This window comes from Lithobates pipiens, unplaced genomic scaffold (assembly GCF_037356315.1).
Source record: "Lithobates pipiens isolate NorthernLeopardFrog02 unplaced genomic scaffold, aLitPip1_a1.2 Scaffold_10, whole genome shotgun sequence".
In the NCBI taxonomy this organism is placed as follows: Eukaryota; Metazoa; Chordata; class Amphibia; order Anura; family Ranidae; genus Lithobates; species Lithobates pipiens.
This window is the reverse complement of record NW_027507686.1, coordinates 39303558-39327468: the sequence shown is the minus strand read 5'-3', so window position 1 is coordinate 39327468 and position 23911 is coordinate 39303558. Positions and strand designations below refer to the sequence as shown.

The 23911-nt window shown below is 40.6% G+C and overlaps 1 protein-coding gene across 3 annotated transcripts in view; it reads right to left on the bottom strand.

Moving 5' to 3' along the window:
- CDH11 (cadherin 11) overlaps positions 1–23911 on the bottom strand; it is a 218055-nt gene that overhangs the window by 18536 nt on the left and 175608 nt on the right. For all 3 annotated transcript variants that reach the window (XM_077454348.1, XM_077454338.1, XM_077454359.1), the window contains 4 exons: positions 20596–20763; positions 16304–16491; positions 14511–14764; positions 2440–2573 (listed from right to left, as the gene is read on the bottom strand). In XM_077454348.1, coding sequence (XP_077310474.1) covers positions 2440–2573; positions 14511–14764; positions 16304–16491; positions 20596–20763 — 744 coding nt within the window. The remainder of the gene's footprint in view (positions 1–2439; positions 2574–14510; positions 14765–16303; positions 16492–20595; positions 20764–23911) is intronic.

Genomic DNA, 23911 nt, shown 5'->3' with positions numbered 1-23911 from the left:
AGAAAGCCGCTCCAGGTGAGTACATTAGCCATGCATCCACAGCACAACCAAGGTTTAGGTGAAGGTGCTAGCACAGCTCATCTGTAGATACACAATCAAAAGAAATCCTTTTTGGTATACCTCCATGGTATGAGGTTATGAATAAGCGATATTCACAGTGTGAAAAAAGCATACATTTTTACTGTAGCCCGCACTGTCTGTGATGTCTTTGCAACAGAGGTACATTAATGGTATATTGGTAGATAGGGATGCTGGCATTTAAAAAAATTAAATAAATAAATGTAATCATGTTTGTTTGATAAAAAAAAGGCACAGGACGAGAAATCTATTTTAGGGACAGATATCCCCTTTTGTGGGGATATTCCAGGAGCCATAGAAATGATGACTATGAAAGGATAAAGGAGAAGTGACCATGTTTTTATTTATTTTTTCACTCTACTGGTATCTGGGTAGGAGAGAACGTTATATTTTTGCTAGAATATTTGTTTAATAGAAGAGTTGGATTAAAGAGGTTGTAAAGACAGAAGGTTTTTTTTTTTTTTTTATCTTAGGGCATTGTATGCAATAAGATAAAAAGCCTTCTGTGTGCAGCAGCCCCCCTAACACTTACCTGAGGTCCCTATCTGTCCAACGATGTCCACAAGTGTTTCAGCCATTCCAGATTCTCCTTTCTGATTTGCTGAGACACAGCAGCAGTGCTATTGTCTCCCGCTGATGTCAATCAAAGTCAGCTAGCCAATCGGGGGGGAGAAGATGGGGCCGGGCAGGGACTCTGTGTCTGAATGGACACAGGGAGCTGTGACTCAGCCCAAGTGCCCTCATAGCAAGCTGCTTGCTGTGGGGGGGGGGCACTCAACAGGAGGGAGGAGCCAGGATCACAGAAAGGGGACCCAAGCAGAGGAGGATCGGGGCTGCTTTGTGCAAATCCACTGCAACAGAACAGGTAAGTATAACATGTTTGTTATTTTTATAGGATAATAAAACAAGTCTTTACAATCACTTTAAGCTATTAAGTAATTCCAACAAGGTTCCTAAAGTGTTAATCTGTAATTCAAAAGTGACTGTAGAAAATATTAGAGCCTATAAGTCATTAACTGTAAAGTCAGACTCCTACTGGCATTAGAACGATGATCTGCAATATGTGCACCCTGGAACGGGGGTAGCTGTGATTCACAGATGTCCAAGTGGCAGACAGTAATTGTACAAGCGGCATGTGGGAAATGGACCTCTGCCCCAGCCCTACTTGGCTACGTCTACAATTTCCGTGCCTCTGCCTCTGCAGTCTACTGACCTACTGCATCTCTAACATGTTGTTGTGGAATTCTATAACCAGCTTAAAAAATAGATGATTATTTGTAGTCATTTTTGAAATGTTTTGTTGTATCACCTTTGCCTTTTTCAGCTCTTTTTTCATAAAGAAAAGCTTACATGTTAGGTCAAGTCATACAGAAAATCTATTTCCAAGCAATTATAATACCCTTTTTTATTTTTATGTTTATGCAAGCAAAACCAATTTTGAGTTTGAATTTTTTTTTCTCTGCCTATTAAAAATAGATCGCTGGAAACACGCTTGATCTGTTTGTATTAATTCCAGAAAAGAAGCAGTAAAGTTGCATCAGCATTACAAGAAAATAAGCAATGAGAAATATAGGCTGCTATTGCTAACCAAATCCTGTTTTCAAGGACAAACAACCCTGTGTAGTCCCAAGACAGATTTACCACTGACGCTTCAATGCTGTAGGATTGACAGCCTTTGTGCTGCCATGTGACAGCACTGGAAGCCAATCACAAAGCACCAATACTTTTATGTGAGGCGGGGTTCACACTATCCTCGCATGCGGCTCACAGCAGGGTTCCGGTGCGTCCCCCTTCACCTTTTTGAGGTCCGGTTTCAGACAGAATATTTGGCTGAATTTGGACCGGAAATGGACCAAAAGACGCACAGGACTCCTGTGCAAATTCCCCCCGGAGCCGATGCGGAGATACGTAAACCGGCTCCATAGAGAAACGGTGAAAATCTCTATACATGATTGCCAATCCATTTAACTTTTAAAAAGGATGCCAGGTAGGGTGGGAAGGGGAATAAGAAAATGCAAAGTCATTCAGTTAGGGTTTGCATTTTTAAAAATATCTGTCATTTTAAATGGACCACATTTTATAATTGTATAATTGATTGGAATTCTTTTTAACTTTAAATAAAAGCAAAGTTTATATAGAGATCAGCTCATATCAATGAAGAAAACTAATTTTTCTGCATTATCCAAAGAAGTCAGACTTTTTAGCAAATCAATTGAAGCTAATCAATTCACTCATCTCTGACGAGGAGTTCCATCCCAGCCAGAGCAGGCAGGAAATGCTGCCCGCTGCAGCTGTTCTCTCTCCATTGCTCTCTGAAACGGGACTTCCATAATGAATTTGCTCCATCTGGGGAATACTTACAGGCTTCGCTTGCTATCACAGAGATGTTGTGCCACTCTTTCTCCTCTCTGTCCAAAGCCTTTGTGGTTTTGATGTAACCATCCTCTTGGATGTTGAAAAATCTGTCAAGGTCAGTGTGCCGATCGATTGAATACCTAAAGAGGAGGATCGCAGGGTAATTAGACAAGAAAATTACTAAGCAGCCCGGTGCTCAAGTGTTACATATTAAAGATTCATTCGAGAGTCGTTTCCCAGCAGCAGGCATGGCAAAATCCGAATATTAATGGAATCTATCAAACAACTTTTGAAAGGAAATTTAGCTTCATCATTTATTCATGTCTGCATGTAGGGAACGTTTTGCTACATCAGGATCTTTCCTTTCTATTAATGAAAAAAAATTATATAATGCCAAATATAAGATAACACAGACTAGTGAATGAAATGGTGTAGTAGGTGTTTTATCTCTGAGGACATGTAATATTTATGGCAAGACATCGCTTTCCGGCACCTGTTTAGAGGAAAACCAATGATATTGTATTTGTTGATGTAGGACAGTATTCCCAAAAGTATATATAGAGGTTGAATTACTAACGAAAAATTGACTGTGCACTTTTGCAAGTGCAGTTTCACTCAATTTCCCATAACTCCCAACTGTCCCCGATTTCGAGGGACTGTCCCTGATTTAGAACAAATTCCCCCTAGCCCTCTTTCCTTCTCATTTGTTCTTCATTTTGGTCTTATATATGGCCTATATAGCTGTATATAAAAATGTACCATTTATCTTTCAAAGTGTTTCCCAGTGCTAAACCTTCATCTAAGCCCTTGTACACACGGTCGGAGATTCGGAATGTTTCCTATCGGAGCGTTTTGTCGTATATTCCGACTGTGTGTGGTCTGCATCCGACTGTTTCTGTCGGAATATCCAACGGACCAATTTTTCCAACTTGCCGGTAAAATTTTCCGACAAAATGCTCCTATCGGACATACTCCGATCATGTGTAGCCTACTCCGACAGACAAGGTACCATGCATGCTCAGATCAAATTCCTAGACCAAAGTTATTGGCTACTAGCCTGAACGTAGTCCCGTCCTAACGAAATAACGTCATCACGTTATGTACAATCGGATTTTCCGACAACTTAGTCCGACCGTGTGTATGCAACATCCCTTCCGGAATTAATCCATCAGAATTACTCCAAGGGATTTGGTTGGCGGAATCTCCGACCGTGTGTACAAGGGCTAAGATCTAAATTGCTGCATTTGTAAATTCCAAAAGCCAATGTGAAAAAATAGTAATGGTATAAAAAAGCACTTGGAGTTTTAGGTGTGATTGACACAAGACTGCTAAAGAACCTCCCCCGTGAGGACAGCACTGGATCCCTGAACAGGTAAGTGTCCTTTTATTAATAATATTACAGTAAAAATACTGTAGATGCTGCATGCAAAGAAAGTTGATCTGGAGTCACGCAATGCAGATCTACTGCAATTGTACAACAAACTTGTGAAGCCTGACAAAGTCTAGCAATAGCTTAGCAAGTCATTTTCAAATGTAGCACTGACCCCGTAGGGGTTGCTGTGTGTAGACTTCTCTGGGCCTCCCCCTGATTTCCTTGCTGATAGTTGCTAGGTGTTTTCACACAACCATCCGTACTCTCATCCACTCATTATCCATTAATCAATTCAGGGTGTTTGGGTTTTTCTGTATTTCTTGTTGGAACTTGGATAGGAAAAGGGAATAGTGGGATACTCCAACTAGAACTGTTCACAGATGAGGACAACTCTCACTTGGCCTCACCAGGTTGAATGTGGTAGCACACTTTCTGCTATAACATACTGCACATGTATGGGAGAAGTATGCCCTTTACTTGCTCTAGTAGCAGACTCAGTGAAACAGTTTTATCTTCAGGACACTCACTAACATCCCCTTTGGCTGACACCCATCCACTGACTCTACTAGCTGAAAGGATGGCCCTCTCAGGACAGGCCGATGACACAGATCCGTACTCACCGTAGGGAGAAACAGATCCTTCCCAATGTGTCTCCCTTCCAGTCAACTCTGCAGGACATCTGGCTTTACAGCTTTACTCAAACTCAGGCCCTCAGGTCAGCAACCTGAGGCCCTGTGGCAGCCTGTGCAGAGGAGGAGCAGCCACCCTCTCCCTCCAGGACCCCATTCTCCAGCTGAAGAACCCGAGCACATGTGCCCTTGGCATATATACAGTCACCCAGCATGCACTAAGGCACTTTCCTCTGCTAATGGCCAGGGCTGTAACTATGCGTATGCTCTCACTTGTCAAGTTTCCTCCCAATGTCCAATACGCCCCATTCTATTCGACCAGTGTGAAAACATTCAGACAACATGAGCAGCATCTGAGTACCATGAGCAGACCCTATCAATGGATCCCAGCTCCCTGGTAGGAGAGCATCTACATTTACCTGTCAGCCTTCCTGGTAAGCAGAAAGACTCAAAAATGATACTCTCTTTTAGCACCTACCTAGGAGGTTGAAGGTTAGTGAAACTGCTTTACACACCATGCTTTGCAAGTTTCTTCTGAAGTCTGCAGGATGCGCCTATGGTCACAGCTGATATTTGGGTTTTGCATACTTAGAACATATAGGGCGTGTTAGGAACATTGTACTGCAGTCAATGTTCAAGGTAAAAGCTTTAAGGGTTAAAAACATATGTATATATATATATATATATATAGATAGATATAGATATTTAGAGACTTATCTCTGGGCAAAAATCCCCTAAAAATTCTGCTTATTATTTGACTAACATAGATGTGGATGTATATGATTGGTTGCCCAAGGGGTCTACCCCCTTGTGCTTTGTGTAATTTGATTGGTTGCCCAAGGGCCTTCCCCCTTGTGCTTTGTGTGATCTCTAAAGTGCATATATAGAAATGTTCAGGAATTGTATTCTTGATGAACCATACATTGTGTATGGTTTCTTGACTACCCAACCGGTCAGAGAGTCTTTCCAATGACCATTAGAGTCCAGCTCGAGCAGAACTAGAGGGGCGCACCTTACAGAGGGTGCTACACAAACTTGCAGCACAATTGCTTTCTATCTGGGCTGTTGCTTTAGACCTGTTCATGTCATGTGTGGGAATGGCATTGGATGGAGTCAAGGTTGTCAATAACAATACAGATGGATCTCTTTAAGAATCTCATTTTTACATTTGGCTTGAAAAGTGTGCATTTCACCATCTGCGTATTATTTGAGAACTACATAGTATAAAATTGAAATTGCTTTAATAATTAAATCCCACTGATAATAGCCTTTATGATTGGTGATCTGCATTACATTTATAGAATATAACATTTCTGACGTTTTCTCGGCAATATCCGGCACAGCGAGGATATGACTAGGCTATAGGCAATCTCGAAAGCGATGTGAATACTTAAAATAAAACTCAGGGGAAAAGAATGTCTCCTAGGCATTGGAACGTCAGAAAAATATATAAAGGACCTTCTTGTGGAAATTCGTTTTATGGCCGTCGTATGGGGCTGTGTCATTTATTACACGGTGAGCAAATGAAAACATTAATAAAGGTCTGTTTACACCCACAGAGGACTCGGCTGACAGACCGCGGGTATCTGTTACTGACAAACTCGTTCTGCTGTCCTAGCCAGGCAAATGCGGTAATCTCTCCTCCAGAAAAGAGATAAACAAAAAGTTGAAATTGTGGAAGGGGAAAGCTATCATGGATAGTCCGAGAGCGCTCATTCTGAGTTATTGCTGTAAGTTTATCTAGCACACAGTTTACACATTTTACTTTCTTGCGGTGTCATATTTTTTCAGTGGCGTGTCATTTTTAGGATTTCTGGTGTGCCCCCTCCCTCTCATATCTACCATATATATAACAGGCACTATAGTTAGCATCCATGCTGGATGACTGCCAAAATAATATCAGTTATGGGATAAACCTAGAGAATGTTTTGCTGTTAATGAGCTCTTTCCATGGATTTAGACAAAGCTGAACAGTAAGGTACAATTGCTTTAATGGAAAAAAAAAAAAAAAACGTTTATATATAATCGTTTTTCCATGTACATTTATATTTAAAGTGGCCCTTCAGTTTAACCACTTGACCTCCGAAAGGTTTTACCCCCTTCATGACCAGGACATTTTTTGCATTGAAAATCTGTAGAATGACTTAAAAACTGCAATCCACAAACAGTCACCATCAAATTTAATTGAACTTGAGCAGTTCTGCAAAGTAGAGTGGGAAAAAAGTCTAGATGTGGAAAGTTGGTAGAGAACTATCCCAACAGACTAAAGGCTATAATTAGGTGGAAAAGGTGGTTCAGCAAAATACTGACATAAGGGGGTGATCCTTTTACCAACTCTGGTAAATGTTATGTTTATTATGTTTCTGATTATTTATTTATTTTATTTTTATTTTTGTTTTCAATTATTTTTATTGAATATTTTCAGAAGATTAATGAAAAATATAAACAGAAATATAGTTGAAATGAATACAGTCTGGTCTCCAGAAGGCAAACGTATAAAAAAGCACAGTATAAATCATAGAACGGTTGATCCCAGTGCCCTGGGCTACCATCTGGTAAACATGAAAAAAGGGGTGAGGGAACTCGAGGGCCATGCACCTGGAAATGCGGGACATACGAATCTCGGGTGCCCCTTAGCAAAAAATCCAGTAAACCCAGTATGAGGAAGTATCAAAGCTACCCTAGGTATCCAAAAAACAATTGTAGAGGGCACAGCGGTCAGCGATTAAGTCGTAGAGTTAACTATTGATGTGATCTAGTTCCCAGCGAGGACAGGGAGGGCCGAGATAGGGGTTCTCAGCTTCCTCCTGGGCCCGCTTACATGGAGTCAGCAGATGGGAAGGCGTTTTGAGAAGTCCTTGTTCAGGTGTAACTATGTTGAACTCAAATTGACTGAGAAAGATGATAAAGGAAGAAGAGAAGGATGGATTGGGAAGGGAAATGAAAAGAGAGGGGGAGGAAATTATAGGGTTGCAGTATGTGCAGTACTGCAGATCTGACACTTCCGGGTCTGGGGAACGCATGCACGCCTCCAGTAGCTCGCTCCCACTATGATTATACACAGCGGGAGCTGATCGGCGGATACCATGGACTCGTTGTCCGCCAGCACCTGCTGATAACACTGGACACAGGCAGAATGACAATATGCCTATGTAAACAAGGCAGGTTGTCGTTCTGTCAGAAGAGAAGGTATTGTCCTGTGTTTCTGTAAAGCAGGAACACAGATCTTTGCCTTCTCTTAGTCATATCACCCCCCCCCCCCCCCCAGTGAGTAAGCACAGGCTAGACACACAGTTAACCCTTTGATCACCCGTGATGTTAACCTTCCCTGCCAGTGTCATTTGTACAGTGACCGTGCATATTTTTAGTACAAATCACTCTATTATTGTCACTGGTCCCTAAAAAGTATCAAAAGTGTCAATTAGGTGTTTGATTTGTCCACTGCAAAAAGTCGATAATCGCTGCCATTACTAGTAAAAAAAAAAAAATATATATATATATATATATATATATATATATATATATATATATATATATATATATATATCCCATAGTATGTAGACGCTATAATTTTTGTGCAAACCAATCAATATACGATTAGTGGGATTTTTTTTTTACTAAAAATATGTAGCAGAATATTTATTTATATTTATTTATTGGCCTAAATTTATGAAGCTATTTATGAAGCTATTTTATTTTTTACATTTTTTATTGGATATGCTTTATAGCAGAGTAAAAAATATTGTTTTTTCTTTTTTTTCAAAATGATCTGTCATTTTTTGTATAATAGCGCAAAAAAATAAAAATCACAGAGGTGATCAAATACCACCAAAAGAAAGCTCTATTTGTGGCGAAAAAAAAGGACAAAAGTTTTATTTTGGTACAGTGTCACACGACCGTGCAATTGTCAGTTAAAATAAGGTAATGCTGTATCGGAAAAAATGGCCTGGTCATGAAGGGTGGTGGAAATCTTCCGGAGGTCAAGTGGTTAACGAGGGGTGATTAATTTCTAAAACTTTTCTAAATAGGCAATCATCTATGTGGCTTAGATGCTAAGGAATGCATTATAAAAAGAGCAAGGGGGGATAGCCCAGTCCCATTGTTCTTAAAGCAGAGTTCCACCCAAAAGTGGAACTTACACCTTAAGCACTCCTCGCCCCCTTACATGCCACATTTGGCATGTCATTTTTTTTGGAGGGGGAGTGGGTACCTTATTTTTAAAGGGACTTCCTGTCCCACTTCCTTCTAGGTGACCTAGGCGACGACTCCTCTCGCCCTAGGAGGCCCCTGCCTCCCTGCAATTTTCTGGGAAACGTTACAGGTCCCAGAAGATTGCCTAGCCAATAGCAGAGTGCAACTTGCACATTGCGCAGTGCGCACCTGTCCTTGAAGCCGTAAGCTGTCACAGCCGGGTGCACACAGTTGCTATGCCAGTGCCACGGAGAAAGGAGCGAGGGTCCGGGTGTCCACATCGCTGGAGTGCGGGACAGGTGATATTTACATTCCAAACCAGTGTTCCATTTGAGCCCTCTAAATTAAGGTATATTACTTTGGAATATAGCTCAATAGACTTCTATGTATGTGAATAATTGATATATCCATAAGTAATTTAGCTAGATGGTTACAAAGAATAGATAAGCTAGATGGTTACAAAGAATATAAAGCTTATGCATTTTGCAGATTGGGGACCCGATTAAAGTGCTACCTAGAAAACATATGGTTTTTAATTTACCAGTGCAGACTTTCAGGGCATAAATGAACCTGAACATGTTAAGGCAGCACGCTGGTAAAAGGACAGATGATACTTGAAAAAGGTGGAACTAACGTCTAAAAAAATATATATATTATTGCATTGTTTTTGGTAGAAGATAATGTGTTGGTCTCTTCTGCTGAAAAAAGTCTTACCCTTCCTGCTTCCTAAAGTGTTACTAAACTCAGGACCCTGTAGTCACTATATTTGGTCTCTCACAGTACACACAACATGGAAATGAAATTATTTTAGTAAATATAAACTGCTAAATACCTTTTCTCATCAGCAGTATATAGCAGTCTTGTGCCTACTATCAGTGTCCAGCGGAGCACTGGTTAAAGCTTGTAGGAGGAGTTTTCATTCTCCTCTTACTGTCCTATGAGGCTGCATAGCTCCTGGCCCTCTATCTGGACAGTGCTGTAGGCCCTGTGCCAAACACATGCACCCTCCAAAAAAAAGCTCTCTAGCCGTTTGCCGACCAGCCGCTGCAGTTGTACTGTGGTAGAATGGCACGGGCAGGCAAATTGCCGTTATGTTACGTCGCTCCTTCTGGCGGCCACAAGCAATGCGTGCACGCCCGAAGCTCGTCCCCACAGCCGATGCGAGTGTCCAGTGGTCTCGATGATCACTGGACTCCCCTGATCGCTCGTAAACACAGAGATCCCGGTTCTCTGAGAGGAGAAGTGACAGATGTTAGATATTAGATGTGAGCTTGTTGGCTGAAAGCCCGACCGTGTGTATGCTCCATCGAACATTTGTTGTCGGACTTTCTGTCATCAAATGTTGGCTAGCAGGTTCTCAAATTTTCTGCCAACAAAACTTTGGTGTCGGAATTTCCGATCGTGTGTACACAAATCCAACGCACAAAATTTCACGCATGCTCGGAATCAAGCAGAAAGAGCCGCACTGGCTATTGAACTTCCTTTTTCTCAGCTCGACGTATGTCCTGTACTTCACCACATTTACACATTCATAATTGTTGGCCAACATTTGTGTGACCGTGTGTAAGCAAGAGAAGTTGGAGCCAACAACCTTCAAACAAAATTCCACGGTTTTGTTGTCAGAAAGCCCGATCGTGTGTATGGGGCATCACAGTGACTGCACCTGATTAAATGCAGGAAACTTTTGGTCATCAAATTTACACCCAGCTCCTTCAAAAATAGTTGAGCCAGGTGGTACCAACAGAGCCACCTACAGCTGGAATTTTGGTTGAATCAGTAGAAATTGGCCAAAATTTGAGTAGTGCTTGAGGCAGTTTGAGTATTTGGTTCCACTGTAAAATTTCCCCTCACCATTTGCTCTCATGACAACTCTAAAACATAGGATCTCTCCTTTTTTTCTGTTTCATTGACAATGGTCCCTAAGAAAAAAATAGAAGAATAAATCTCCTCAGCTGGGACACAGGCAGCAATGAAGACTTGGTAGAGGATCTTAAGCTGGCCATACATAGCTCTGTTGGCTGAATTAAAAAAACTGAACCGATTTCCCCATCCACACAGTTGAAGTGGATTGGGAAATCCTTCCCTCTGTGTCATTGTATTCTGACGGCAGGACTCCCATGCTATTAAGAGTACACTGATCAGTGTTACAGTTGATTGGCTATAGCACCGATCAAGTAAAAATATATCAACAAGCCCAAGCTTTGTTATACTCTTTAACGTATAAATATGATTACTGGCTCTTAATGTCCCAAGGGATGTATACACTCTGTGGATCAAGTGAAAATATACCAAAAAGCCTGTTCGTGAAAAGTCAATTGATAGGTCACCTTCTTGTGAATGGGAATGGCCATATATGGATCGAAAAGTCTTCCAACCAGCTGAATTTTGATCCATGTATGACCAGTTTCATCCTTGCCCACTCTATTTAAAAATAAAATAAAGGAAGTTTTGATTTGACATACACTTTAATGCCTTGTCCTACATAATCTTTTTATTTATTTATTTATTTTTATTTTTTTAGAAATTCAGAAATGGCTGTTCAATGAAGGCTTCTTGTTTTGGATATATTCATTTGTTGTCAGAAACCTTTCAATATAATACATGTCTAAGTCAACTCGGGAGGGAGTTGTTAATGCTTTTAGTCTGATGTGTTTCTAATGATTTTTGTAAACACAACACATATGGTTTATTGGTTTGTACGTCGATAAATGTAATTGGATAATCAACCTCTGCTCCCGATTATCAATGTCCTGGCCGCCAAACAAGCTCCAAATTCACCAAGGAACCCGTTAATGAATCAGGAGTCGGGTCCAGTAATCCATAACCCCCTCGCTCAGCCTAGGGTGTCAGACGTGAGGTTAACAGCATCAATTTGAACGATGGGCTATAATGCAGTTTACGTTGGCAGTCCGGTATAATCTCAATGGAACATTAAGTACCTTTCATTTTCAATGTGAGCTCTAACTAAATGATACTGGCTTAACAATCTTGTGACTGAGTGTTTACATTTACTAAGCGGTTTAAGATTTAAGTACCGTGCAAAATGCAATGGCTTCGGAGACAGAAGACGTTCTGGCGCTGCGTCTTGCTGTTGTCTGAGCCCGTGTCTTATTTATTCATGGGGGAAACTGTGCTTTAATGATTCAGTACTGCAATTACACCGAGCCCTAGAATCTGCTCCATGGTGTGATAACAAGAAAAGCTAACAGCGCATATATACTGAGTCATGTTATGTTATGGATATGACCCGTAAAGTCAGCAGCACACCTGGGAGCCCAAATTACAACAGAAAAACTAAAACACCCATTTACTTTTATTGTTAGACCTATTTACTAATGTCCTTCTTTTTTTTTTACCAAATATATTAAGCAATGTTTCTTAATGTGGAACTTCACTGTCACAATCAACTTTGACTATCTGTACTCCTTATGCTGCTAGCACTGGTAAATAGATAGGAAAGTATATTGTATTTGTTTGTTTTAACCTTTTTTTTTATTTTACATATCTTCAGTTACTTCTTGGTTTCCCAAGAGGCTTCAGAAGGGGAGGAGGAATTTCTCAGCTAAGCACATCCTTCTACTTTAATGCCTGAGCTAAGAGCAAATGGTATCCAGAAAGTAAATGCTATATAAATCATTTGCATTTACTCAAGATGACCATGGCCAAAAATGCTAGGGGGGTGTTTTTCGAAGTGATTTCTCAACAAATTAAAATAATGAGACATGGATGGGGGAGCTTTTAAACTGAGTTTTTGATTTGTTAGCTAACCCCATAGAACAATGGTTCTTAACCCTGTCCTCATGTACCCCCGACAGGTCATGTTTGCAGGTTTTCCTTTATCTTGCACAGGTGCTTTTAGTCAGAGTCAATGGCTTTGTATTTTGGACAGCTATTTTATTTAAGAGAAATTCCCAAAACATGGCCTGTTGGGGTACTTGAGGACAGGGTTGAGAACCACTGCCATAACAGCTGCTAGAAAAATGCTCAGGGTTCTTTTCCCAGTAGTTGCCCCGCAGTCAGGTACATGGTCATAGATACTCTTTAGCTCAATGAACGTTTCAGGTGTGTTCTTTTTGGTGTTTTTATTTTTTGGGTAGCTTGGATAGAGATGTGGAATTGTGTGGGTACTCCAGAACAATGTACAAATAGGAGGACACTTTCTCTCCAGTAGAACTACAAGCCAAGTCCTTGCACAAGTAAAAGTGTTTTAGCAGTAACTTGAGGAGATGAATCTTTCTCTGTAGACAGTCCAAGCAAAGTGCTTTCACTATAAATTAAATAGACTTAGTTCTTCAGAACACTGAACATGTTGTCCCCTTTAAATATGCAGCTGACTCTCTAACGCCAGCATACAGTCTCTAGGATCTCTCTCAACGGTCTGTCCTCTGCACAACTGTCAGCATCCTTTCAATGCCTTCAAGACACCTATTCCCTGTGATACCAGGCTAGATCCACCGATTACAAGCCCTACCAGACAGCTCCAGCAACTTCCAGCAAAACCCAGCTCCCCAGCTCAACCAGCTGGGACCGCAATCATTAGCAAGCACATGGCAGGTGGCCTGAGGATCAATCAGCCCCTCCAGGCTGTGATCTCCTCCTCCAGGACAAGACAATTCTGTTCCAGAACCCAAACTATTTATACAGTTTCTCAAGATGCATCTCTGCAATCTTCTCACAGGGATTGGCTGAGACAGTATAAATATTCATGCTGCTAATTCGCATTACTCTGCACCTATGTTCCAGTGCCATCCAGTGAGTGGTAGAAGACAGGAGGAGTAATCAAACTTGCAGCCTGTGAAACGCAGACCAGACCTAAACAATCACATTGATTACAGTAAGCCTACAGTAAGCCTAACTAAATTTACCTAACAAGCATGCAGCTTTACTGGATACAGTGAGACAGAACTAAATGCTTCAATGGCACTGATACCTCAGAATGCTCTACTGCAATTTTTCTCAACTCCAGTCCTCAAGTACCCCCAACAGATCATGTTTTCAGGATTTTCCTCAGATGAAACAACTGTGGTAATTACTAAGGAAGTGAAACTGATCAAATCACCTGTGCAAAATACTGGACAGCCTGAAAAACATGACCTGTTGGGGGTACTTAAGGACTGGAGTTGAGAAACATTGCTCTAACGAATGGGTGCTCAACCTGTGATCCTCCAGCTGTTGTGGAACTACAAGTACCATGATACATTGAAAGCTGCCGACAGTTACAAGCATGACTCCTAATGGCAGAGGGGTGATGGAACGTGTAGTTCTGCAACAGCTGGAGGGCCACAGATTGAGCAACCATGCTCTAATGTAAGCCACCATTCAAAAACGACACTTTCAAGCATGCAAAGCATTATGGCTGGGGTGAGAGATGAACAGTATGTGTTTTCTGGTATGTTCATCCACCTTCATAGGTTTTTCTGATCCTTGCTAACAAGAACACCCACACTGAATTCAGGCAGCGTGATGATGCAACTGTCTGCAGTTCTTAGGACATCAGGAAGTATTGTCCATGATGTCTGAACTTACAGAAAATGGCAATGGAACCTAAAGTACAAGCAAGGGAGGAGCAACACAGCAGCATGGAGAAGGTAGGTAATGCCAACCTTAAAATATGATAAAATCAGGTCAAAAGGACTGCAAAGATTTAAAAAAAAAAGTGAAATTGGAGCTGTAAAGGGCAATCATGCCAGTTGGGACACAGAGAGCAAGAAGAAGGCAGAAGATCTAACCTTCTCATGCTATTTGTCTACCTATTGGAGATATGTGCCCGTCACATACAGCTCACAAGACAAGATGGTAACATAATAAATACTGAAAATACTGTATTTAGACTTTTCATCTCCTTCAACATGAATAGCACACAGAATCGTAAAAAAGAAACGTACTTTACTGGAACATTTGCTGCATCAGGGTCCTTGGCATGAACTCTTCCAACGACCGTGTCTGCTGGAGCATTCTCGAACACTTCAAAGCTGTAGCTTGGATCCATAAATATCGGTGGCTCATCAGCATCTTCTATAGTAATTTTCACAGTAGCAGTGTCTTTGAAAGGCCCTCGGCTGAGGAATCGTGGATCTATGTGGATATTAGCAGCCTCCACTTTCAAACTGTAGAACTTTTTTTCTTCATAATCTACTGTCTAAAGTGATAGAAAACAGCACTCATTATTTATGTGATTTAGATGCTAAATGACGCATTAATGAAGGAGTAGTGTGGGTGGTAGCCCGGTCTCATAGTTCTTAAGGGGCTTAAGTATTCACATTCCAAATTATCACTCCATTTATACCTTCTAAATCAAGGAAAACATTTGGAATATAGCTCAATGGAAGTCTATGTTTGTGTATAATTGATATAATAATAAGAGATATAGCTGGATGGTTCAAGAGGGATATAAGGCCTATGCATTGTATGGATTAGGGTCCCTGAATTAAGTGCTAATAAGGAAATGGTTTTGGTTTTGGTTTTTAATTTACCAGTGGAGATTTTTCAGGACATACATGAACCTTAGTTTAAGACAGCACACTGTTAAAAGGACAGAAGATACTGTATTTAAAAAAAGATTCAAAGATGGAAAACTAAATGAATAACTGGACTGGAGGGCTTCACTTAAAATCAGAGCCAGATTTACACATTTTGTCCCTTCTTAGGGCCAATTATCTGGAGCCTCCCACCTCTTACCCTGGTTCCTTGGCTAGCCAGAAATTCATCCTAATAATATACAATGTCATAGCCTCACAAAGTGCCCAGGGATTACAATAAGGCCTCATGCACACTAGGCTTCTCTAAACTCCTTTCTCCTTACAGTGTTAGCATAATCAGCATTAAACATATGCCTTATGCCGTATCTTTCAAATGCATTTTAGTACGTTTAGACATGTTTAGGCTCATCAAGCATTTTGGTGCTCATTCATCTCATTGGCTAGAATATTAATTTATTATGCCCATTGAAATCAATAAATGCTTAAGAGCTAAAGGCACCTAGCATATGGGCATATCTGAATCAATTTAGGTGCATTTTTTCTGCCCAAATGCTCCTTTCCTGAACCCAATACTGGTACATTCAGATTTATGCCCCTAAACACCCCTGCCTCTAGATGCCTGTAAATGCCTGTGCATGTACAGCCACATAGGCTAACATACAGGGGCATTTAGGGGCAGAAAAAAAAAATCATCAAACCCCTGTAAAACAAGCATTTGACAGCTGCAGTGTGTATGAGGGCTAACAGAGACAGTTTGCCCACTCTGTGCACAAACTACACAAAAGGTGCAACCATGAAGACTTGACCTGATTAGTCTGGTTGGCAAGGTTTCATTACAGAATATTATTTTAAACATAGGAATGTGGATTGCTCTGTGCTGCCTATGGCAACCCTGCCACCATTGGTGACAGACTATGTTGGCAGAAATTGGTCTTGTTTACAATTAAAGCTTAAAAAAAAGGGCTTCATAGTATGGAAATGTAAAAACTTAGCGGTGATTTAATCAGAAAGTACAGACAGATCCAAGATAAATGTTTTAATTAAATAACGTTTACCAAAAAAAAAAAATTCTAAGTATGGACTGTCGAGTTTTTCCCACTTTTTCTCTACTGAATATGAACCATGTCTTTGGCTATTAAAGAATGTTTTATTTGCATAACATGACTAACAAATAACAAAGTTTAATTTCTCAAATGTACCTTTCTGAGTTTGACAACTCCCTCCTGAGTTTGATAGTCTGTTGTGATTTCAAATACTTCTGCTCCATCTCCATCTAGAATGCGATACTTGACGGCTCCATTCTCTTCCAAGTCTGGATCTTTGGCTTTTAGACGTCCCACCTCATCGCCTGAAACAGCTGCCTCTGATATTGACATAGGGTATGCACCTGTGAACATAAATTCCATGATAAATATATCCAGATGTTACTCATATTCCATAAAATATTCTTCAAAGGGCCTATAAAACTAAAGCTATTACATGAAAAAGTCAATGAAAATCCCATGGAATTTTCTTCTTATAGGAAATTTGAGGTTGGCACTGTAGATAGAAGAAAGAAGAAGTAGAAGAAAATATACAGTACACTGTACTTGTATTTTTTTTTTTTTTTTTTTATTTCCTTTAGTTTTTGATAAAGTGTGAAAAGATTACAGCCTCTGCTGTTTTTGTCTTACTATCTCTGTTCCCACTGGGGAGATTCAAGCTCTCTATTTTTCTGGTAACCACTGTCACTGAAACATAAAGTGATGGAAAATGCAAAATTGTATTGTTACTATCAGAACAAGAGGCGATGATAAATATTCCAATGGAGAATGTATTAATTATTTTTTGGGGGATTGTTTTTTCTGTTAAGCCCTGGCTGTTGGTAGTTTTTTTTATTCCAGTGGTGTAATTGCTCAATTGTTCCCCAAAATTTTGGGTTATCTCCTTACCCTAAGACCATATGTGTATAGCTCATATTTACAGTATGTGCTTGTTGGTCACACTGTACTGTGCTCATTATGGTTTATGCACTACACCCAATCTTGTGTTTTTTTGTTCATCCCTATATGTTATTTCGAAAACAATAAAGATATATTTTTCTCTAAAGACAACTATCCTGTCACTTTGAAGAGATACCCTCTCACTTCTTGTTGTGTCTTATGGACAGTAAATTAAGGGACACAGACTGTAGAGAGAGGTTTTATTTTACTTCTTTGTTCTCCAGTTTTCTCACTTTTCTTCAGAATCCCAGAAAATCACTCTAATGCCACGTACACACGATCGGAATTCTGGCCAGAAAAAGACAGATGAGAGCTTTTCATCGGAAAATGTGACCGTGTGTATGCTCCATCGGAATTTAGCTGTCCGAATTTCCGACAGCCAAAAATTGATAACATTTTCTCAATTTTCCCGACGGAAAAACTTTCTATCGGTAATTCCGATCGTGTGTATGCAATTTCGACATGACAAAAATCACGCATGCTCAGATTAAACTACGAGACAAAAGCTATTGGCTACTGGCTATTGAACTTCCTTTTCCTAGTCACGTACGTGTTGTACGTCACCGCGTTATAAATGATCGGAATTTGATGTGACCGTGTGTAGGCAAGACAGCTTGAGCCGAATTCCATTGGAATTCCGACGGGAAAACCATCAGAGCTTTTTCCGACGAGAATTCCGATCGTGTGTACGTGGCATTATGCCGCGTACACACGATCAGATTGTCCGGCGTACTTAGTCAGCCGAAACGCATTTCAGCAGACAATTCGATCGTGTGTGGGCTTCAGCGGACTTTTCCAGAGTGAAGTCCGGCAGACTAAGAAAGTATTTTTGCACTCCAATCTTCTCGTCGGACTTGGGTTTCAGCGGACAATACGTTCGTCAGTATGCTAGTACGGTGGACTAAGAATGATGCATGCTCAGAAGCAAGTACGAAAAAGGAAGCTATTGACTACTGGCTATTGAACTTCCTTTTTCTAGTCCCGTCGTACGTGCTGTACGTCATCACGCTAGCAAACGCCGGACTTTCTGTGTGTCCGTGTGTGTCCAAGTCCGTTCGGTAGAAAGTCTGTCGGATTGTATGTCGGACTAGGTACGCCAGACAATTCGATCATGTATACGCGGCATTAGAAATACCTAGATCCCCCATACCTTATTCTCATGCTGCCACATGCAATTTTGCAAGGCTTCTTGGTTCAGGAGAAGGGGCTTATAGCAGTAGTCCATGTGAAAAATTAAATCAATTTTGCAGTGGGGTGCCCTGTCATGCTGGTTTTTGTCTAGCGTAACCTTTAAATTAAGTTTTTACTTAACATGCAGGTTTCCTCCCCTCGGTTAGTGTTGCCAACCTTCAGTACTTTTACTGGCAGCCAGTAAAACTGGCACTTGTCTTCTGCCAGTAAATGCAAGTGACCAGTAAAAAATATGGCTGTGACACTTGACTTGGAAATGCACATGCGCTGTTCTGGTCCGAAGCCGGCCAAGACCATCTGTTCTGGTTCGAAGCCAGCCAAGACCATCCAAGTGCCTGTTACAGTGTGTTTGTGTGGCACCAGCGGGGGCGGGTCTGGCAGAAGCGGTGCCTAAGAGTGTTGTGTCATGTCATGCAAGGGAGCAGAACCGAGAGGCTGGAGCCTCATGTGCGGGTCTGAGAGACGGGAACAAGGCAAGCCGAGGATGAGACTGTCAGAGTTGTTTGGACTGACGTAGACTGAAGGCACCACCTGGCATGGAGAGAGACTGTAACTGTGACTCAGGAGGGGACACGTTGTGTCGATGAGGTGTCATCATCATCTGTGCTTTTGCACGCTGCTATCAGTGTCACTGTGAGAGTCAATTTCATGTGTGTGTACCTGCCCATTCTAATTTCTTGTCCTGTCCTTGAGCGACTTACTTACTATATTGAAAATAAAATAAGAAATATGTTTTTGCCTTAATATCTACCTTAAGACACATTGCTAATTGCAAATTGTACTTTTTGTAGCCTAAATACTGAAATTTTAACTTAAACCTGTAATTTTGTAAATTTTGGAGATGCCAGTAAAAACTTGGCTGTGCCAGTAAATTTTGGGTATTGTGTCACTAAATTTCAATATGGTAGGTGGAGAACACTGGCCTCGGTACAACTGATCCCCAGATGATAATTGTCTTCGGTGCTCTGTTGAATGGTTGCACTCTGAACACTCTGCCGGAACAGCACTCCTGAACTGTAAGTAAGGAAGTGGAGGGTCTGTCCATAACTTCAATTGATGGAGGTATAAGATAAGTAAAAGCACTGCAAATGTTCCTTTAATGTTTCCTCCAAAGATCAGCTTTACCATCATTCTTTGGAGTGGAAGTCACCTCCTCCAATCAGCAACATCTTCAAATACGTTTTTTTGGATAGAGTAGGGAAAGGTTAGGAACCCACTCATCTTTTATTTTTTGCTGTCTTTGTTCCCATTGGGCAGATATATACTCTTTAATTGTTTTGTGTGATCATTTTGTGTGATCATTTTGTGTGATCATTGTTACATAGAGTAAATGTGAGAGAAAATCCAAGATTTTGAGCTATCACCAGGATAAAGAGAAAGTGTGTCAATGAGGACACTTGTGGTGACAACTGCCTAAAAGGGTAATTCCATCACAACTGGGCAGGAAGTAAAGAGAAATTCCTCCCCACTAAAAATAAATAAATAAAAAAAGTCCCTACTTAAAAACTAGTAAAAAAAGATTTGGTTTAGCTAATTTAGATAAACTTCCCACAATGGCATTTCACAAGAAACCAGTGACATGACTCTTTCACTGCTCCTCTTACCAAGCAGATGCCAGTTAAAAGTCTCTAACACTGAAAACACAATGTGTAGGCTAGGGCTGTGGGTGGGTGCAGCGTGGTTCAGTGGCAGAAAAATACTCCCAAGAGTTCAAGTGCAGAGAACAGAAATATATATTACTGAAGTTCAGCAATACAGAACAGGCCCAGCAGGAAGGCAGCCCAACCGGGAGCACAGGTGGAATGAGGTCTGGCCAGTTCATACCCAAGGTGGGAGACTTCCAGAAAGGATGGCATGTCCTTGCACTTTCCCTAGTCCTCAGGAACCTCTCCCTAACACTAAGCACTTTCTCTGCCAGAAGGATGACCTGTCCCTACTATAGCTACATGTGCCAAGCCCAGAAGCCAGGGTCCTAAATAGATTATCCCTTACCCAAGATGGTTGCCAGAGTCACATGGGGTACCAGCCTTCAATCAGATAGATACCCCTGTGACCCAGGAAACCACAGAGGAACTAAGTTCCTCTTAACTTCCTCTTCCTCTGCAATATCACTATGGTTGAGCACCACCGGAAGTAGAGAAAGCAGACTGCACCTGTCTACAGGGTTACAACACTGACCACTTTACTTTAGGTCTGGACATGGTTGTAATCTCTAGGAACCTATGTCCTGCACCACTAATCCCACTCAATGAATGAAATACAGTATTATATGAGCTCATAAATGTAGTAGTAGTTTATTGCTTGCAGATGCCACTTACTTTGAGGGAACTTTGGTGGGTTGTCGTTGACATCTGTCAAAGTTATTGTCACTTTGGTTGTCCCTGAGAGTCCACCCATATGACCTCCCATGTCTTTTGCTTGAATGACAACGTGGTATTGCTCCTTGGCTTCCCTGTCCATATTCGGAAGTGCTGTCCTGATAGTTCCTGGGTTAATGAAAAAATACAACTGATTAAATAAGTCTTTGGTTTATCCAACACAACAACCAATTCGATTAAAGCATGTTTATAGGGCAGGTTAGCAAAACAATAAAGTAATGGCTTGATTGATTAATGTAGGTTACATTATTATTTTATTTGAGACTATATAAAAACATACCACTGTCACCTGTGACGTGTTACACACAAGACATTTCTTAATAATTGCCACAGTTTGTAAAAAAATGAATGGCCCAGCCCTACAAGAGGAAGTCCATGTTAGATTCTTTCTGTAAATATGTAGTAGTATGTGGCCATTTTTAAATGTACATTCTTATTTTTTAAAATGCTTTTTTTTAAAAAACATGTAATGCAGGTTTTTTCCATGCTACCATATTTGCAGAAAATTCTGGAAAATGCTATGGGGGTTATTTACTAAAACAGGAGATTGCAAAATCTGGTCCAACTCTGGATAGAAACCAATAAGGATCCAGGTTTTATTGACAAAGCTTAAAGTAAAACTATAGGCAAAACTTTTTGATTTAATTTATGATAGAGCAAGGGAAGGTTATAACCCCTATCATTTTTTTTTTTTTTTAGCAATCTCCCATTGCGGAGTTGTCCCATAACCAAACAGGAAGTGAGAGGAAATCCCTGAAAATTAGGGGAATTCCTTGGGGGTCACCAGAGCTAGTGTGCCTATTGGAAGATTTCTCCTCTATTACCTTTCCACAGACAACCCAACATTTGGGATTTTCTTTTACCTTCACTTTCAATGATAATGGTAAACAGGACAAATAGAGAGGGTGAATCTCTCTAACGGAGGCACAGACAGCAATAAAAACTGACAAGTGTTCTAATCTCTCTCCTCTCCATCCAAAACGAAAAAAAAAAAAAGTTTTGCCTTTAGTTATATAGTACTTTAATTGAGCAAGCTGAAATTAAAAGCTGATTGGATACGATGCACAGCTGCATCAGATTCTGAGTGCACTGGCTTTAGTAAATCTCCCCCTAAATATTTTCTTTATGGTACATATATATCCAATCTGAATTACCAAAAGTAAACCATATGGGCAGCATATGTGCACCAGCTGCCTACCTTTTTTGTGTCATTGTCTACGTCAAAGCTGATAGAAAATGACTTATAGAAATGATGGTCATGGGGAAATAAAAGGAGCCTCTCAAAAAAAACATTAGACCTAACCTTAAAACCGTTTGGGGCAAAGCAACAGGTTTGTTTTAGTGCCCCTCTCCCCAGCAGTAGATACTCACCTCTCCTTTACTCTCCTGCCATTCCGTTCAACCACGGGTAGACAAGGAAAGGATGGTGTGAGCTTCAAAAACTAGGAACTTTGAAACTTGGAATTTGGAACTAGCAAAGGTCTGGTGACTCTTGCTCACATGCTCACATCTGACAGGGCCAATCACCAATCCCAAGGAGAATGAGTCTCATGCACCCTCGTATCCAAAAGTACCAGGCATGCTCTTGTCAGCTAAATGGAGTATCAATGGGATGAAGGAAGGGCAAACACATGTTTCTGGGGTGGAAAAAACTTAAAGTGAACCTGTTGCTTTCCACTGCATTGTATAAGATAGGTTTGAGCTTTAAGGAACGTTTCACAGGCTTATACATTTTCTTTCTTTGTTTATTATGGTCAGTGCTATAAATGTTTCTCTTTTTTCTTTTTTTTTTTACTCAAAAATCTATTTTGAAATTCTGCTCACCAATATTGTGCATTTTCATTTTCAGTTAGTTGATAAAGCACACATGCTTTTAGGCTTTGCTTACCTAATTTGTCGTAAACATCTGTTGTTTACAGAGCTCAATTGCTGAAGCAAATATTTACACACAAGGAGTTCGTTGGCCAAAGCTGGAGAATAAAAAATCTGGTGCAGCTGTGAATGATAGCCAATCAGCTTCTAACTTCAGCTCGTTCAATTAGGCTCCATTCACACCTGAGCGTATCGATTACAGTCGTTTTTCTGGCATTTTTTAAGCATTTTTTGCAGCTTTTAAAAGCTTTCTAAAAGCATTTTATAAGCGTATTACAAGCTTCAGGTGTTTTTGTTTAGCCAATAGAAAGCACTAGAAGGAGGAAAGGGAGAGGAAATTAGGGGTGCAGAGCTGCTATTTGAGCATTTAACGAGCGATTTTCTGCTCAAGTCAGGCCTTTCTGTTGAAGTCTAAGGGCCAAAAGTGCCTGTAATCTCCCAAAAAGAAGCTCATGAACTTTTTTTGAGCTTCAGGCATTTTTCTTCAGGCGACAGAATGCTCAGATGTGAAAGGGGGGCCATTGAAATGAATGGGAATTTGCTTGTTGTGCATTTTTGATCTTCAGAGCTGAGCATTTTACAAGCTGAAAAATGTTAAGATGTGAGCAGGGCCTTAAGCTTTGATAAAAAAAACATGGAAGCTGATTGATTTCCATGCAGAGCTGCTCCAGATTTTACACTCTCCAGTTTTAGTAAATCAAATCTTAAGACTCAGAAGAAGGATTCATTTCTCTCTATTCCTTTCCCTTGAAGGTTCACATTGATTAACTGCTTGTCGCCAGTGGCCGTCATTATACTGCGGCTGGTTGGCACGGCTGTGCTAATCACCGTAGGTGTATGTCGGCCACTTAAAGATCTATAGGAAATCTGTGACGCCGGAGCCGATGCACTTGGCCGGCAGCCACGATGTCTACCGGCCACCCACAATTGCTCCTCAGAGAGCCAGAATGGGGATATGTCAACGTAAACAGAGAGATCCCCATTCTTTCAGGGAAGTAGAGAGAGATCTGCTGTTCCTAGTGATCAGGAAGAGCGATCTCTCTCCTTCTTCAGTCAGTACACTCCCCCCACAGTTAGAAACACCTCCCTAGGGAACAGTTAACCCCTTTATACAGTAATCAGTGGCTATTTTTAGCGCTGATCATTGTATAAATGTCAGTGGTCCCAAAAAGTGTCAAAAGTGTCCGATCTGTCCACCGTAATGCCGCAGTCCAATTAAAAATGCTGATCGCTGCCATTAGTAGTAAAAAGAATAATAATAAAAATTTCATAAATATATCCCCTATTTTGTAGATGTTAACTTTTGCGCAAACCGATCAACATACGCTTATTGCGATTTTTTTTTACCAAAAATATGTAGAAGAATATATATATATATATATAT